At 36.5% G+C, this 18610-nt stretch overlaps 1 protein-coding gene across 3 annotated transcripts in view; it reads left to right on the forward strand.

The window, feature by feature from the left end:
* LOC136039843 (sodium-dependent nutrient amino acid transporter 1-like) overlaps window positions 1-18610 on the forward strand; it is an 89683-nt gene that overhangs the window by 51533 nt on the left and 19540 nt on the right. For all 3 annotated transcript variants that reach the window (XM_065723768.1, XM_065723767.1, XM_065723766.1), the window contains 3 exons: window positions 7428-7523; window positions 16300-16576; window positions 17373-17595. In XM_065723768.1, coding sequence (XP_065579840.1) covers window positions 7428-7523; window positions 16300-16576; window positions 17373-17595 — 596 coding nt within the window. The remainder of the gene's footprint in view (window positions 1-7427; window positions 7524-16299; window positions 16577-17372; window positions 17596-18610) is intronic.

An 18610-nucleotide genomic window follows, 5' to 3' on the forward strand; every position in this document is an offset into this window, starting at 1 on the left:
CACTTGTCACTTCCCAGCTGTCAACAAATTTTAGTAAATTTAAACCAGCTGCTGTGATGTCGGGGCTAGAATCTGAAAATTCATAAGTAGGCATATCTGGGTCATTCAGTACTAGGCCTCTAATGATTTCCTGGCAACAAAATCCTCGATGGATTTACCTTTCAAACCAAAGAAATATTGTTAAGCCAGAATGAGCTCTTGGCATTAAAATCTGCCCAAAAACGTAATTTGAATAATTTCTAGGACTATCTATACTTGCTAAATAACTATCTACTGAGCACAGGGATGGAGGGCAATACATGGATGAGACCAGAATAGTTCCATATTTAAGGCCGTGATTAAGCGAACTTGAAAACATCGAGCTTCAAAATTGAAGTAAGGTTAGCCTTCTGTCTTTTAATTCTCTAGAGACCGTTGGTTGTCAAAACTTCAAATAGCACTAATTATCAAGTCTTGTCAAAGGTTTTGATTGACAGCTTCCTTTGGTGAGATGTTTCAGCCGAGAAATAGGAATATATTTGGTTGTGTAAAAATAAGATTTTATTATTTAAAGTAAAATAAAAATTTTAAGATTTAAAAATTTTTTTTTATTTTAAATTTTTTTTATTTTTTACTTAAAATTTAAGTAAAAATAAATTTTATTAGTTAAAGATATACGCAACTTACAAATTAGCTTACGTAAAGAAACTTCTGTATACTCATATTTTTATTGCATATATGAGGGGTTTCACCCCCTCGTCAGTACCTCACTCTTCACGCTAAAGCTTAAAATTTGTCACAATTTCTTAAGAATGACCCCTGAATAACAAAAGCCGTAGAATAAATAGTTGGAATTTCTAAAAATACTTTAACGTAAAGAGCGAGGTATTAGGAGGTGAGCCCCTCATATGCGTAATAATTTCTGTTCCTTTTAACAAAAATTATTATGGAATATTTACAGGAATTAATATTTACAAGAAAATAATAACAGGAATATTCTGTTCCTTTCAGTTGAAAAACTTTGCCATATTTATTTTTTCATTGTTTTTTTAAATAATGCTAGAAAATCCTGCGCTCCCTTCATGGAAATTTTCTTCCCCCACGACAAATTCCTCCGTGAAAAGTTCCCCCAACATATCCCCCTCTTCTCAACCCCTGCCCCCAACCAAATGAAAACGCCCCAGAAAACGTCTGTACACTTCCCAATAACCATTACTATATGTAAGCACTGGTCAGTGTTAGTAACTTGTAGCCCCTCCCACGGGGACTGTGGGGGAGTAGGTCATCTCAGAATTTAAATCCGGTGACTTTGGGAAAATAATAGGCGTTCGACGGGGGCATAGTCACCCTCTGATTTTTTTGGTCACTTAAAAAGGGCACTAGAACTTTTCATTTCCGTTAGAATGAACCCTATCGCAACATTCCAGGACCACTGGGTCGATACGATCACCCCTGAAAAAAAACAACAACAAAAAAAAACAAATAAACACGCATCCGTGATCTGCCTTCTGACAAAAAATACAAAATTCCACATTTTTAAACAGTTCGTAGTAACGAACTGTAGTAAGGAGCGACTAGGCTCAATAGTAACCAAAACTCTAAAAAAATGGAATTTTGATACCAATAGTTATATCAAAAGAATGGCATTTTAATGCTGATTTAGATATATAAGTTTCATCAAGAATAGTCTTACCCATCAAAAATTACGAGCCTGAAAATATTTGCCTCATTTTAGAAAATAGGGGAAAACACCCCCTAAAAGTCATACGATCTTAACGAAAAACACACCATCAGATTCAGCGTATCAGAGAACCTTATTGTAGAAGTTTCAAGCCCCAATCTATAAAAATGTGGAATTTCGCATTTTGTGCCAGAAGACAAATCACAAATGCGTGTTTATTTGTTTTTTTTTTTCCAGGGGTGATGGGAAATTAGAGGGCACCTAGGCCCCCTCCCACGGTCATTTTTACCCAAAGTTACCGGATCAAAATTCTGAGATAGCCATTTTATTCAACATAGTCAAAAAACACAATAACAATGTCTTTGGGGACGACTTACTCCCCCGCAGTCCCCGTTGGAGGGGTTGCAAGTTACAATCTTTGACCTGTGTGTACATATAGTAATGGTTACTAAGAAGTGTAGAGACGTTTTCAGGGGGATTTTTTGGTTTGGGGGGGGGATATTTGAGGGGAGAAGGTTACCGGAGAGGATTTTTCCATGAGGAGCTTCTCATGGGGGAAGAGACTTTCAATGGAGGGGGCGCAGGATTTTCTAGCATTATTTAAAAAAAAAACAATGAAAAAATAAACATGAAAAGTTTTTTTCCTACTGAAAGTGAGAAGCAGCATTAAAACTTAAAACGAACAGAAATTATTACGCATATGAGGGGTCTACCTCCTCGTAATACCTCGCTCTTTACGCTAAAGCATTTTTAGTAATTTCAACTATTTATTCTACGGCCTTTGTGATTCAGGGGTCATTCTTAAGGAATTGGGACAAAATTTAAGCTTTAGTATCAAGAGCGAGGTATCAACGAGGGGTGAGCCCCCTCATATACGCAATAAAAATATACGAATATTGAAGTTCGCTACGTAATTTAATTCGTAAGTTACGTATATTTTTTACTTACGAAGACGTTCGTAGAAATAATAAGTAAACGTTGCCTTTTTAAGTAATCAAAAATAGGAGGGCAACTAGGCCTCCTCCCTCGCTCCTTTTTTCTCAAAATCTTCCCATGAAAACTGTGAAAAAGCCATTTAGACTCAAAAAATTAATATGCAAATTTCGTTTTAATTATTTATATGTGGAGAGCCAAGATCAAACCATGCATTAATTCAAAGACGTCCAGAAATTAAACAAAAAAAAAATAAGTTTTTTTTAAAATGAAAGTAAGGAGTGACATTAAAACTTAAAACGAACAGAAATTACTCCGTATATGAAAGGGGCTTTTCTTCCTCAACGCCCCGCTCTTTACGCTAAAGCTTGACTCTTTCTCTTAACTCTACATTTTAAAACAGTAAAAAACTTTAGCGTAAAAAGCGGGGCGTTGAAGAGAAAAAGTCCCTTTCATACACGGAGTAATTTCTGATCGTTTTAATTTTTAATGTCGCTCCTTACTTTCACTTAAAAAAACTTGTTTTTTTTTTATTTAATTGTAGATAGGAGATTGAAACTACAGTAGGATTCTCTGATACGCTGAATCTGGTGGTGTAAATTTCGTTAAGGTTCTATGATTTTTACGGGTTGTTTCCTCCTCACCTGTGCTTCCAAACTTAGTCTCTAGACCGCGCACGAAAAATGCAGGATCAAAAATCCTTCGGCAATCCTTCAATTCGTCGCAATCCAAGTTTCTACCACCAGTCACGATCCGGTAGGGCAACGGGGAAGAAGCTACGGGGTTCTGCTCCGCCTCAAGGTTTGTCGCTTGACCTAAATCTCGTGACTTGTCTAGTTCTTCAGCGTACCGCATTATTAGGTATTTTGGATATTTACATCTACCAAGCTCCAAATATTTTTTACAAAGGCGCTGTCTATGTGTGGTAACACTTTTAAGATGTATACCTCGCTTTGATTTAATTTTCCTCATGATTTCGGCCTTGTGTGCACAACTTTACTGAGGGCTCCTGACTATTTCTCATTTCTAGGTTTCTTCATTGCGTTGAAATAATTTATGGAAATTTCACACTCTATTAACAAGCAGCTGATTATACCAGCTTGTCATTTTGGTCTCTTGGGGGTATTATCGGTGATCTGAAACGATTCTTTCTGGCAACCGACTTGTAAAAATTTCAGGTAGCTGAAAATATTCTATGGGACTGTTAGAAAACAGGAAAATAAATCGAAAAATGGTTCCTATCATCTTACAGGTTATATTCTTCTGCTCATGATAGTACCGATTTTGTTCTAAAAGCAATATCCTTTATCGAGTACACTTGTGAAAAAGACCTAGACATTTTCTAAGATTTCTAAGCAATTAGAGGAAATAGAGCAAAATCCTTTCAAACATTTTGTAGCATCTTCAAGAAGCTATGGCCTGATATTAAAAGCGGCATCTTCCGCCAATGAATACTTGAGTACTTTTTAAATATAAATTTTCAATTTAACATGGGATTTTCGAGTTCCATCAGTTCACTTAATCACGGCCTTAAGATAAATAGACACTGTAACACATTCATTGGTCAAGATTTCGTAGTGTATATCGCACTTTAGGGATTTCGGACAAGTATAGCAGCACTATAAAAACTTTTCTCAAACGTTGTCTTTGAGAAGATATTGTACGTATTCGGTACACATGAAAGTTTACTAGATTTATTAATATAAGGCTCTTGGATAAGCACGAAATCGGGGCGTTAGTCGACCAAGGCTAATGCTAAAAGCGGAACAAAATTCTTCATATTTGCACACTTTTCACCTTTTTTTGCGATTTTGTCTTGTAAAATCAGAGTATGTTCTGTTCTGCATAGCTAATTTTCCGTAATCGTACTGTCCGGCCTTAATGGATACGAAACAAACTTGTTTGACACAGTCAGCTCATTGTTTTTGCTGCGTTCATATGCTAGAGAAAATACTACCGTGTAAACACTGGAAACACAAGGGTCGTTTAACTAGAGCAATAGGAGGCCTTTTTAAAAGTACTAAAAAAACTTTAGCGTAAAGAGTGAGGTGTTACACAGCTAAATACTTACGCATTGATTTAATCTCAATAAAAAAGGATTCAAAGATTCCTTCTTCATTTCTGCTTAAATCACTTCGGACATTGTATGTAAGACAATCAGCCATATAAAGGACAAGGCCACCTCTCGCTATATGTTTCCTATTAAGCATCTCCATCCTATATCCCGGAAAATCTAAAAGGATATCCTTTTTTGAATCTAGGAAAGTGTCCCATAACCCTGTAACATCAGGAGTTCCACCACTGACGATCAATTTCAGCTCATCAAAAGACGAGCAAAGTCCCTGAATGTTAAGATGAAGCACAGAGAAAACATCATCACGTTTAGAGGAGGCAGAACCATTTAATTGCGAAACATAATTACTTTTATTAGCCGAATTAGAATCAATATTCTTCAGATACTTCCAATTGCATTATTAATTCTATTTTCAATATCTAAAGGATTATTTTGTAATTCAATTAAACGTTCCCCCAAAGAGTTGATACCAACCTGGTCACCAATAGAAATCGTCGATTTACTCATGGTGGATGGCAGTTCTGCTCCATGACCAAACCCACCAGACCAAAGGTATAAGGAAAAAATATAAGGAAAAACAAATAAAAAATAGTACAATCGAGGTAAGGATAAATAAGAAAAAACAGGGAAAGAGAAGGAAAAAAAGCAAGGAAAACCAAGAAATAAACAAATAATCAGCACTGGTAATTTAATCGCGAAAAAACCATGTATATGCCAAGATATAAAATTTATCACATTAGTCATTGGCTCACGGTTTTTAGGGCAGTTAATGCTGTAGCACGTATGGCCTGGAGCTTTACAACTGACACAAAAAGGACTGTTCTTACACGGGGATTCAGATTTAGACTTATGGTCACTAGCTCCGCATTTTGAGCACAGGGTAGTGTTTGTGCAGTTTGCTGCAAGATGGCCAGTCATATGGCAGTTAAAGCATCGACGAGACAAAAACACAAACTCCTGGGTGGTAAGTCGCTCATAGCCGATTTTCACTGATTCTTGAAGGAACTGATCTCAGTCTTTTCTTGATTTGAACTACACTTTGAATGTGCGTGACGCACCACACTTGGCTGTTTTGATGCATTTTGGCATTAATTCCTTCAGTGACGAGTCGACTAGTTCGTCCGGTACTTGTTTAATAACAGCAACAAAAGCAGGCTCCTTAAGTGTAGCATTTAGAGTGGGGTCAGAACGCTTTTCCTTTTCAACAATTAAACTAGCGGTTTCTTTAGACGAGAAGACAAGTTTTTCATTCATTCTTGCCACGGCGTAGCTCAGATACATCGCTGCCAGGGCTAGGACAAAGACTGTCTATAAATGCTTGACGCTCCGTTGGGCCTTTTAGCTCTTTTGGAGGGTTTTTTAGTATTACAGCACATGAGGGTTTAGGCATTGAGTCACGACTTTAGGGCAAGACCAGTGACTGGTCAGAGAGGCTACTTGAAGGGTGAGATATGTTTGCCAGAACGCTGTCCAGTTTACGCGATAACTCATTGATCTTGGATACAACTAGTAAACAAAAGATAAAAAAATGCAACTAAACCCAAGACAAGAAGGAAGTCACCCACCCTGGGTCCATCACTTCGCTAAGTATGTCAAAGTATGCTTTTAAATATTATTATTTTATTGATGGTTCCCTGTTAAAACCTAAAGAAGGGAATATCCCTTAGGAATATCCAGATATGTAACATGGTATAGAGTGTGGGTAGAAATTTCAGTTATATCTGATTTTTGACTTTTAAAGCTTACATTTATAGAACTTTGGTAGTTTACTATAACTTAAGGCAAATAATTTTTAGTGAGTCAAATATTTTGAAGTCGCCCACTTTTACCTTATTTTAATCTTTTTGCCTTCACTGAATTATCATTAGAATTTACTTCACAGTTTCAATGCTTGGAATTTTCGATATAAACGGTTTTATGTAAACTGCAAAACCAGAAGCTTTTGTGTGATTCATAAAAACGTAATAAAATGCTTCTAACCAAATTTTATACATTTTTGAAATTTTACCTGTAACTCCTTAGAACCCTCCCCCCTCCGAACAAAATCCTGTATATGCCTTGGCCAACTGTTAAAACACTTCTTTTCCCGTTTAGAGATCAAGCACAAACCTTTTCTTGGGGTTGTCATTTCAAATTTGGAGGTTAACTCCAATCTGACCCTTAAGACATTTATAAATGCCTAGATTGAAAAAACAATTTCACGTTAGGTAAGATCTGTATTCACTAGTATTTTCCATCCGGATTTTGACGGTGGCAATATATTATTTGTATATGTCCATTAGTTTTCCCTCAACTCGTCTCTCAATTGGTTTCTATGCATGAGGGGGGGGGGGTTATTCTGACTACACAATTATCCCTCTGTATTTGTCGTATAATTTACAAGCTTTTGTGCTTTTTTCCAAATGTAACCCATTCTCACCCCAAAGTAAATCCCTATGAACATTTGCCTCAATGGAAGGCCACATCTCCGGTTATCAAACAGTTCGTGGTAACGAACTGTAGTAAGGAGCAACCCGGCTCAATAGTAACCAACACTCTAAAAAATGGAATTTTTCAAAGTTAAGATTGGGATATATAGTCTCGATTACAACTTCACCACGGTCTTTTTGGTTGGCAAAGAGCTGGTAAAATCTTTTTTTTTGCTACCTTAATAGCGACTCAAAAATTTTTATTCTCTAAAATGACAACTCTTGTACAAACTATTTGGTAAGCAAAAGTCAACTTTTCTTCAATTTTATCATTATGATTTTTTCCTGTCAGGGATCAGGAGATGCCAATGGACATATTAATGAAGGTTTTGTTCCCGATGGAGAAGCTAAAGGAGGAAAACAGCCAAGTAAAGAAGCAAATGCATCAGTAAGTTTTTTCTGGACTATTTCTTGGCTTCTGTAGATCTTTCATAAATACTTCGGCCTTAGTAGTCACGTAATTTATCAGTCACGTACATTGTTGAAGAATCTTGAGTCAAGTTTTACGAAATGTGTCCATGTTATGGCTTCATTTTTCTTTCTAAATATAAAACCGAATCAAATTCTTTCTTTTCCTCCCAGTTTTTACATACATTTTTTTACAGCTATCTTTAAAGAATTTCTAGGTCTCTATAGTTCTATATATTTATATCATATATTATGTAATATATATATATATATATATATATATATATATATATATATATATATATATATATATATATATATATATATATATTTATTATATATATATTTTTATTAATTTTATAATTATAGAATTTCTAGGCAACTAGGTTTCTATAAAAGAATTTCTCGGTTTCTATATAAGTTTCTATAATTCTAGAATTTCTAAAAACCGGAAAAGCTTTTAAAAAATTAGAATTCAAAACGATGGTTATGAGAATGAATATGTCAGTGTTTTTTTTTTTTTTTTTTTTTTTATTTTTTTTATGTGCATTTTGAATTTAAAAAATAATTCTAAGAAACAAAATTCATTTTTCGAATAAGCTAAAACAACTAGGTTTAAAAAAATGGAAAAAATATATTGCGCAAAAACAATAGGGGAATTCTAATGACAGTTTCAAATTCAGAGTAAAAATATTCGTGACAAGAACAATGAAAGTTTTTTGAGCCAATATTTTGTTACATATCGATGCTATCTTTAATAGATTTGTACTAAGAAATTATGAAGTTCCCCGTAAGATTTGCGAAACCTTATCCTAAAATTGCCTCATTTTGTTTAAACAAGACTTTATAATATTTTCAAGTCATTTCATAAGAATTAAAAGCAAGGTTGTTGGCTAGGAAAACCTTAACAAATAATCTGGCTTTATAACCAATAGCCTTTTCAGCAAAATAGGAGAAAGACAAATTAAAGGAATGAAAGGACCCCGCCCTTCTTGTATATAGATATGCTTTAGTTCGTTTTAATTGACCATTCATTAAGTAATTTTTCTTTTCAAAGCTATTAAAAATAAAACAGTCTCTTTTATTTTAAAGTGTTATGATATAAAATCAAAATTATTTAAATAATCTTTTTCATAACTGGTGCTCAGGGGCGTATCCATGATTTTGTTTGGCGGGGGTAATTATTTTGGAGGGGGTACACAAAGAAAAAAATTCAAAAAAATATATGCGTTTTTTCACGCTTTTGCGAGTCAGACAAACATTTCGAAAGGAGCGGGGGAGTTAAAACCTCCAAAGCCCCTAGGTATGGCCCTGGTGGTCATATTAAAATTCATATGACTTCCCAGTGTTCAAAAAAGGTTAATTACAGTTTGTTTGATCACAATTTAATTGGACGGATTACACAGTTGACCGAAGTTAGTCGGAGATCAAGAATTTTGTTAGTGCATCAAAGTTCGTACGGAAGACATGTTCTTTAGAACTAGAAAAAATTTTCACAGGATACTTCTAAGTCCAATTTGGGGGCGTAGACAATTATGTTTATCTTGCTTTGACATCAGCGCTCTAATAGCATAAATCAAATAGGAAAAATCAATAAAAATGGCATAAAAAATTCATTAATGTCAAATATAAGATGCAGCTCAATAGTGATATCAATGAGAAAAGGTGTGTGGGTATTTCTCCCCTTTTGATTTTGGAAAATATTTTTCTTCGATACTGTATGTCATTCAAAAACGGTTTTTTTCGCACGTTCAGTGAAAAACTTGCCCCCAGACTTTTCAAAACGTTGCCCCTCCCCTAACTTCTCTTTGAATTGATTTAATGTAGCTCAAGTAGACGCGATGTACTCAGTCTATTAATAAGGTAATTAGTTCAAAGTTCGGTTCTTTTTCGTAGCAACATTTACAATTATTACGAGAAATTCAAAGGGGAGCGGATGATAAGATTTAGTTAAAAAACAATTCTTACTCGCCGAGATGACAAAAATAGGCAGTGGGAACCACTCCTTCTCCTTGGTAGTTGGTTAAAATGCAGTCACTAGCGACCGAACTTGTGTCTGGATTGGTTGCTCAGTAGGCCTATATTTTGCTTAAAATGCAGCAGATAAGATAAAGAGTACTTAGTACCATGGGAAATCCTTTCCAGGTAACATAAGATGCACCATGGCTACCAAAAAAATCTTTCCGTTTAATTATTCTGTATTTAATCATGAGTGGTGGCCTTTATGTCCTGACTACCCCTCAAACTTCATTCTTAGGAAGTACACGGTGGCTACTTATTGGCCACCATAGGACTCGGCCTGGTTTACTCCATCTCAAATTAGGAATTTAAGCTTCATCTTTTTTTCTTTTTATCCTTACTAATAATTTGCACCTTAGATGATGTCAAAAGTTACAACGTGCTCGAAGGTTGCTAGCATTAGAAGACTGGCAACAAAAAGTCGTCGAAAGATTTATTGCTAAGGCTTCGAATAACAAGATCATCTTTGATATGAATAAAACCAAAGCTATATTATTTACTCCAAGCATAAATCCCTTCTGTTCAGCTATGCCTCTGTGGTAATATAATTGAAATCCAAATTAACATCAAATGCTTGGGGGTAATTTTGGATAGAAATTTACTTTGATCTCCTCACATTACTTAGAGATTGCATTCCACTAAACAAAATTCCAACCGCCTCCTTAGTATTACCAGATTAACTTCAGGTCTTAAACCGTCAGCCCTAATGTTACTGTGTAAAAGTGTTATTGAAAGTACAATACTATTCTGTATGCTGCTACTATATGGATTAGTGCAATCAGGAAACCACAAATAAGGAAAGCCCTACTTTCAGCTCAAAGGCCTTCCCTGATTTTGATTTTCAAGTCTTTAAGGACTGCTTCAAATGAGTATACTGCCACAATTTCTGGTGCACTCTCAACAAATCGTAGGAATATTAAAATATCTACCTCGTTCCTACCTACCTACCTATCTAATATCCAAATCTACCTCGTTCCTGGCCAAATTTTACGCCCCCTGTATTTCCATTATTTCGCCGTTCAGCTGATCATAGTACCTTTACTGAAGAATTAGCCGCTCAATTTCAGGGCACAGATATTATAATATAAAACAAGAGCTAAGAGCTCATATGGCACTTGTGACGAGGCGAGAAGAGCTAAGAGCCAAGAGATCATATGGTATGAGCTCTAACAAAATTCTATGAATCAATAGATTGATTTAAAAAGGAAAATAAGAGGCTTAATGCCGGTCAGGATTCAAAATAAGAGCTCTGAGTCACGATGTCCTTCTAAATATCAAAATTCATTAAGATCCGATCACCCACTCGTAAGTTATAAATACCTAATTTTTTCTAATTTTTCCTCTCCCTTTAGCCCCCCAGATGGTCGAATCTGGGAAAACGACTTTATCAAGTCAAATTGTGCAGCTCCCTGACACGCATATCAATTTTCATCGTCCTAGCACGTCCAGAAGCACCAAACTCGCCAAATCACTGAAGCCCTCCCCCCAACTCCCCCAAAGAGAGCGAATCCAGTACGATTCTGTCAATCACGTATCAAGGACATTTGTTTATTCTATCCACCAAGCTTCATCCTGATTCCTACACTCCAAGTGTTTTTCCAAGATTTTCCCCTCCAACTCCCCCCAATATCAAACGATCTGGTCGTGATTTAAGATAAGAGCTCTAAGACATGAATTCTTTCTAAAAATCAAATTTCATTAAGATCCGATCATCTATCCGTAAGATAAAAATACCCCAATTTTCACGTTTTCCAAGAATTCCGGTTTCCCCTTCCAACTCCCCCCAACGTCACAGGATCTGGTCGGAATTTAAAATAAGATCTTTAAAGCACAAGATCCTTCTAAATATCAAATTTCATTAAGATCTGGTCACCCTTTCGTAAGTTACAAATACCTCAATTTTCAAAATTATCCCCCCTCTAATTCCACCAAAGAGAGCAGATCCGGTCCGGTTATGTCAGTCACGTATCTTAGACAGGTTTTTATTCTTCCTATCCAGTTTCATCCTGATCTCACCACTTTAAGTATTTTCTAAGATTTCCCGCCCCCCCCAACTGCCCCCCAATTACGCTTGATCCGGTTGAGATTTAAAATCTGAGTTACAAGGTCCTTCTAAATATGAAGTTTCATGAAGATCCGATCACTCCTTCGTAAGTTAAAATACGTCATTTTTTCTTATTTTTCAGAATTACCCCCCCCCCAATAGATCGAATCCGTTCCAATTATGTAAATCACGTATGTAAGACTTCTGCTTATTTTCCCCACCATGTTTCATCCGATCCCTCCAGTCTAAGCGTTTTCCATGATTCTAGGTTCCCCCACCCAAACTTCCCCCAACGTCACCAGATCCAGTCAGGATTTGAAATAAGAGCTTTGAGACACGATATCCTTCTAAATATCAAATTTCACTGAGATTTGATAACCCGTTCGTAAGTTAAAAATACCTTATTTTTTCTAATTTTTCAGAATTAACCCCTCCCCCAACTACCCCAAAGAGAGCGGATCCGCTCCGGTTATGTCAATCATGTATCTAGGACCCGTGATTATTTTCCCACCAAGTTTCAACCCGATCCCTCCACTCTAAGTGTTTTTCAAGTTTCAGGTTTCCCCCTCCCAACCCCCCCCCCCAACATCACTAGATCTGGTCGGTTTTAAAATAAGAGCTCTGAGCCACGATATCCTTCTAAATATCAAATTTCATTGAGATCCGATCACCTCTTCGTAAGTTAAAAATACCTAATTTTTTCTAATTTTTCAGAAATAATCCCCCCAACTATCCCAAAGAGAGCGGATCCGTTACGTTTATGTCAATCATGTATCTAGCACTTGTGTTTATTTTTCCCACCAAGTTTCATCCTGATCCCTCCACTCTAAGTGTTTTCCAAGTTTTAGATTTCCCCCTCCCAACTCCCCCCCCCCCAATGTCACCAGATCCGGTCGGGAATTAAAATAAGAGCTCTAAGACACGATATCCTTCTAAACATCGAATTTTATTGAGATCCGATCACCCGTTCGTAAGTTAAAAATACCTCATTTTTTCTAATTTTTCAGAATTACCCTCCTTCCCCCCAACTACCCCAAAGAGAGCGGATCCGTTCCGATTATGTCAGTCATGTATCTGAGACTTGTGCTTATTTTTCCCATCAAGTTTCATTCCGATCCCTCCACTCTAAGTGTTTTCCAAGATTTTAGGTTTCCCCCCTCCAACTCCCCCAATGTCATCAGATCCGGTCGGGATTTAAAATAAGAGCGCTGAGACACAATATCATTCCAAACATCAAATTTCATTAAGATCCCATCACCCATTCATAAGTTAAAAATACTTCGTTTTTTCTATTTTTCCGAATTAGCCGGCCCCCCACTCCCCCCAGATGGTCAAATTGGGAAAACGACTATTTCTAATTTAAGCTGGAGCCGTCCCTGATACGCCTGCCAAAGTTCATCGTCCTAGCTTATCTGGAAGTGCCTAAAGTAGCAAAATTGGGACCGACAGACAGACAGACAGAATTGGCGATTGCTATATGTCACTTGGTTAATACCAAGTGCCATAAAAAGTACTTTACATTTGCAAATTGCTATCACTTCTATTTGAATGTGTTAATTATTCTATTCTTCGCTTGATTTTGCTAAAACACTTAAATCAGGCGTTAATCTCCTTTCCTAACAATTTGTACTTACTTAGTGTTTATAAATTTACTCGGACCTTCGTAATCCAACTTCTGGTTGATACGCCCCAGTTTTAGCAATGTTCATAGTTGATTTCTATAGTGATGTTCTTATTACTTAGTTTATTATCTTTTTTTGTAGTTTATTTTTCTTTTCTGCATTTTGTTCTGTTTTTTTTTTTTCATTTCTTATAGTGTCAATTTACATTTTTCTGTGGTTGTAGATGTGGAATACCGGGTTTTTGGTTCAGGAACTAATAAAATATCTGTCTATCTGTGCTATCATAAGAATCATGAACGAATTGTAATGAGCAACGCAGTACAATGCTAACCCAAACTCTAAAATACGAAATTTTGATTTCGATAGAAATATCAAAGACTTGTCTTTTTATGCTAATTCCAAATATATAAAATTCATTTAGCTTAGTGTTGCCTATGAAAAGCTGCGAGCCTGGGAATATTTGTCTGATTTTCAAAAAAAACGGGAGGAATACCCCCTAAAAGCCAAAGAACCTTAATTATAATGACGCTATCAGACTCAGCGTATCAGATAACCTTACTGGAGGTGCTTCAAGCTCCCATCTGCAATTTTTTTTTTTTTTACGAGAAGAAAGATCACGGGTGTATGTTTACTTCTTTTTTCTTTTTTTTGTTGGTTTTGTTGTTCCCAGATGTGATAGTACCGAACCAATAGTCCTAGAATATCTGGAAAGGGTGCATTCAAAGAGAAATTAAAAGTTCTAGTGTCCTTTTTAAGTAGCCAAAAAGATTGTAGGACAGCTAGCCCCCCTCCCACTTCTCTTTATCTCTCAAAGTCATCTATCTCCCAAAGTCGTCTGATCAAAATTTTGAGATAGTTATTTGTTCAGCATGAACAATGACTATGTCGTTGGAAGTAAGAAACCCTCCACTGCCCTTGGGGAACGATCTTTCAGATTTGAAATTAGCCCGTTGTTCACATATAGAATTTGCTATTGGGAAGATGCATTCATTGTTGGAGAGGGGTGAATCTCCGCTGGGGGAATTTTCCATGAAGAGAATTTTCAATTGGGAGAGAAGTTTATAAGGGGTGAGCTTTTCAGTGGAAATTTTATATTGGGATAGTTTTCTACAATTCCTTTACGAAATTCTTTTTATTTGTCTTACTTTCTCATTGCTGACTCACTATTGCATTTGGAGATGTTAAGGTTAATTTTCCGGGGTAGGTTTTGACCGTTGTTGAATTGTTTAGATTATATTTCTGTGGGGAGAATTTTTCCGAGGAGGGGAAGATGGGCTTCCCGGCATTATATAAGAAACGATCAGAAATTAAATATATGATCAGAATTTCCAATCATACAATTTATTCTGGAGTCAAATGACCTTTTAGGCGACCGCCAATATGGATTTTGCTGGAAAAGTTCAACGCTCAACTTTCTAGTGGCTCAGCATCAGAAGTAGATCGACTTCTAGCAAAAGGATTCGACAACACACAATTTTTATTCGACATCGCCAAAGCTTACGCTCGAGTATGGTATCGTTGCCTACTAAATAAACTTTACGCGCATGGTGTCTGCAGACATCTGTTAAAAATGATCCAGAGGATTCTTTCTGGTCGTTCACTGCGGGTTGTTCTTGACTAGTTCACTTCCCGCAAATATCCAATAAAGGTAAATGTTTCCCGAGGTAGTGTCTTGGGACGTTCGCTTTTCATTCTCTATATAAATGAAATGGTGTACAGCATAGCAAGCTCTCTGTATCATTCTGCCAACGACACCATGACACTTGGCCATCCCAAAACGTGAAAACGGACCCAAGTCTCCCTGCTCCTACAGATGGATCCCTTAAAAATTGAGAAGTATCCTGATACTCTTTACAAATTTAAAAGGATGGTGAATTCCAATGCACCACTGATAAATTAGCTGCTGACCTCCCGATCATAAGTGCCACGGATACACATCAACATAAACTTCATAAATAAAGCTATAAGGATAGTCGATGAGCCTTGTATCCTTAGAATCCACTTCCCCACAAATCTCTTTTGGAAACACTACGTTGGTCAAGGGAGACCCTCCTGCCAATGAAAGCTTGGGATCACTCTTCGCTGTAAGAACTATCTACGACTCATTAGCACTCATTCGACTATCCACGACTCATTCGTTATCACTATTAATGACATAATGGATACCTGCTGTATGCTGGTGCTCCGAAAACGTTGTTGGTACCACTTCAAAAGATCCAGAACAGTTCTAAAGGGCATGTTCAGTTGTTCCCCATGACTATTCCAGTTTGTTAGTGAAGGATTTGATATAGCGTAGACGGCTGTTTTCTACAAGTACGTAAATTCACCTATTTTTCTTCAGCTTTCCTACATTTACCCCCCCTCCCCCAGCTGTCCAACTAACAAGACAGACACAAGCTTGGTCCAATTATCTTAAGGTTGAGACGCCGAGGACAGAGTACTTGAAGAACAGCTTTATTCAATGTTGCACTTCGATTTGGAGCGATCTTCCTGGGGCATTAACCTAAAAAGTTTTTCTGTCGTCTTCTTCAGAAGAAGATTCAACAGCCATCTAAAACGTCGTGATGTAGCAATGTAAAAGACTAGCGGTAAATTGGACATTTAAATGTATCTGATGCTGCGAATTTAGGAAAACAAGAAATATAGGTTTTTGAAACAAAGGTTTACATTAAAGGTTTTTAATATAGTTTTTTTTTATAAAAGATCAAGCTTTAATGTATTAAGCTTCTCCTAGGGTGGCTTGTTTGACCGTAGGTATCCACAGACGAGAAGAGAAACAAAGACCCTTTTCTATCCCCTCCTCTAGGAGACCAAAAACATGCAAATACACTAAAATCTTGTGACGTCGTTACGTTTTGGTACTTTTCACACAAAAAACCTTTCTCTTGAATTCTCTGAATTTTTTTGCAGGATTGCACTGTACGTGGGATTTCATACCTTTAGAGTTGTCAAAACGCACCGAATCTCCTAAAGTCCTTACTGCCCCTAAATCAATAATATAGGCTATCGGTGATTAAGAATATGCTGATGGTTGGCTTAGTACTTTTAATGAGTTGATTTTATTATTTTAGAGCTCATACAAGTTGGACGTGGAAATAGGCGAAGAAAGAGCAACATGGGGAAATCCTGTGGAGTTCTTGATGTCCTGCATTTCCATGTCTGTTGGCTTAGGAAATATCTGGAGGTTTCCATTCACAGCCTATGAGAATGGAGGTGGAGCATTTCTAATTCCTTATTTGGTCGTTCTATACTTTATTGGGAAACCGCTCTATTTCTTGGAAATGGCAATGGGCCAGTTCTCTAGTTATGGCTCCGTAAAAATTTGGGAAGTAGCACCTATTGTTAAAGGTATACCAACAATTTGAATTTTATTTTAATTTTATTATGACAGTGGGGCTTCTTTTTTTTGTACTTGCCATGAGACAATCGTCTCACCAAATCAATTTCTTTTAGTTTCCATACATTCATCAATCACCTGTGTTAAAAAAGCCAACCTAAAAAATAAATTTACTAGAGATATATAATAAAACTCTAATTTATTTTAATTTTAAATATAGTTTTGTCATTACGAATCAATACTTTAGTGTTATTTCTAGCTGATGCAAGAAAAAAGAGGCTTGTTTTAGATCATTCCATGTGATATTATGTGTTGGGTTCCCGGATTTGTTATATGTCTCCTAGTGAGTCTTTATTCTGGGTGCAATCATACACGTTGCAAAATTTTCTTTAAATTTCTTGGGACTGTTCTTATGAAAATCAGCTATTTAAAGAACAAACGCTCTTTCTCGAAAATTTTCTCTGAATACAGTTTATACTATTTTTTATTGTATATCTGTTTGGGTCTCTCTGTTCCGCTCGCTAATCGTTCCACACGTTTTTTCCTGGATAAAACTATTAAATTTATTTGGTCCTACAAGTCTCAGTCTTCAAATTTCTCAGCTTTAAGATGTTTTGGTTGCATCCTTTTACTTTTTTTTTTTTAAATAACAGATTGCCGGATTCACTTCATAATTTATTCAGTAATCACACTTATCCTACCTGTAGGTAAAACATGTAGGTAAAACACAGCTAAACCACGAATCCTTTTGTCGACCAAGTACGAAAGGAGGTGTGCTGATGCTCAGTAATGTCAAATTTCTTTCAGGAATTGGTTACGGTCAGGCGTTCGCGACCTGGTGTGTTGTAACCTACTATACGAGCTTAATGGCACTAGTTTCCTTTTATTTCATCGCATCATTTCAAGACCCACTGCCCTGGGCTTATTGTGACCCAGCATGGGCCGACGAAAAATGTGCTGATTCAAGCATGAACTTGACAAATTCGTCCATGTTTGGGAAATCAGAGAGTCCAACTGACCAGTATTTTAGGTAAGCAACATTAGCTTTGTAGTGCCTTATATGACAAAAATAATATAGTAGCATCAGCAAGGGCACATCAAAAGGGGTTGGCTTTTGGGAAGGGGCATGCGTTCAAAATACACAAAGGATTTTTTTGATTGTCATTTAGAATAATATTAAAGGGGTTTATTTAGACAAATATTTTTGTAGCGATTTAACCCACAGATGCCGACAGGGGTGAGGGAATGGTTAATGGATTTCAATATCACCCTCCCCCTTGAGAAAAAAAGACTAAAAATGTATAAAATTGTGAAAATTAGAAAGTGTTCTAATTTAGATCTTGGTAAAAATAAAACTTTTGGTTGTAATTGCCTCATCCCCCCAAGGAAATATTCAACTGTTAACTGTTTATTTTAAATGGACCATGTGCATCCTTAGGAACGAAAGCACCACTGCGTGGTATTATAGCCTCTGAAACTCAGAAGCTTAAAATATAATTATTTGATAATTTTAAATCAGTTGACTATCTCTGAATCTTTACTTGAAAGAGTAAAAAGTCCTTACTGGAAGTCTGGAAGAACACCTAGAGTTATACTAAGTAGTGATGCCTCATCACCAATTCAGGTAGAAAGCGGAGTTCCTTAAGGGAGCTGCTTGGTTCCCATTCTGTTTTGTGCATTTATAAATGGCCTTCCAGCTGTTATTGCAAATTTTACTGTTAAGCTTTTTGCGGATAATTCCAAATCATAGACAAATAGCAAATCCTTCAGATTGCGAACTTTTATAGCAGGAAGTCCATCGCATGTCTATTGTAGTACACTGCATTAATAATCGGTAAATCAATTCAACGTCCGTAAACAGTGAAAAAAACCTGTTTTGTCCAATTTTCGTCTGCACATCCAAAAACGTAGTTTCACAGCTTTAAAATACTGTATAAAGTATTAGGAAGCCTATTTTTGAGTATTACCCTAACCTAGCATGTAATATCCATTAAACCAGTTTGATAGGCAGCGAGGGTAATCCGTTCGTTGCTAGGCCTGTGACT

This window comes from Artemia franciscana, chromosome 20, assembly GCF_032884065.1.
Source record: "Artemia franciscana chromosome 20, ASM3288406v1, whole genome shotgun sequence".
Lineage (NCBI taxonomy): Eukaryota > Metazoa > Arthropoda > Branchiopoda > Anostraca > Artemiidae > Artemia > Artemia franciscana.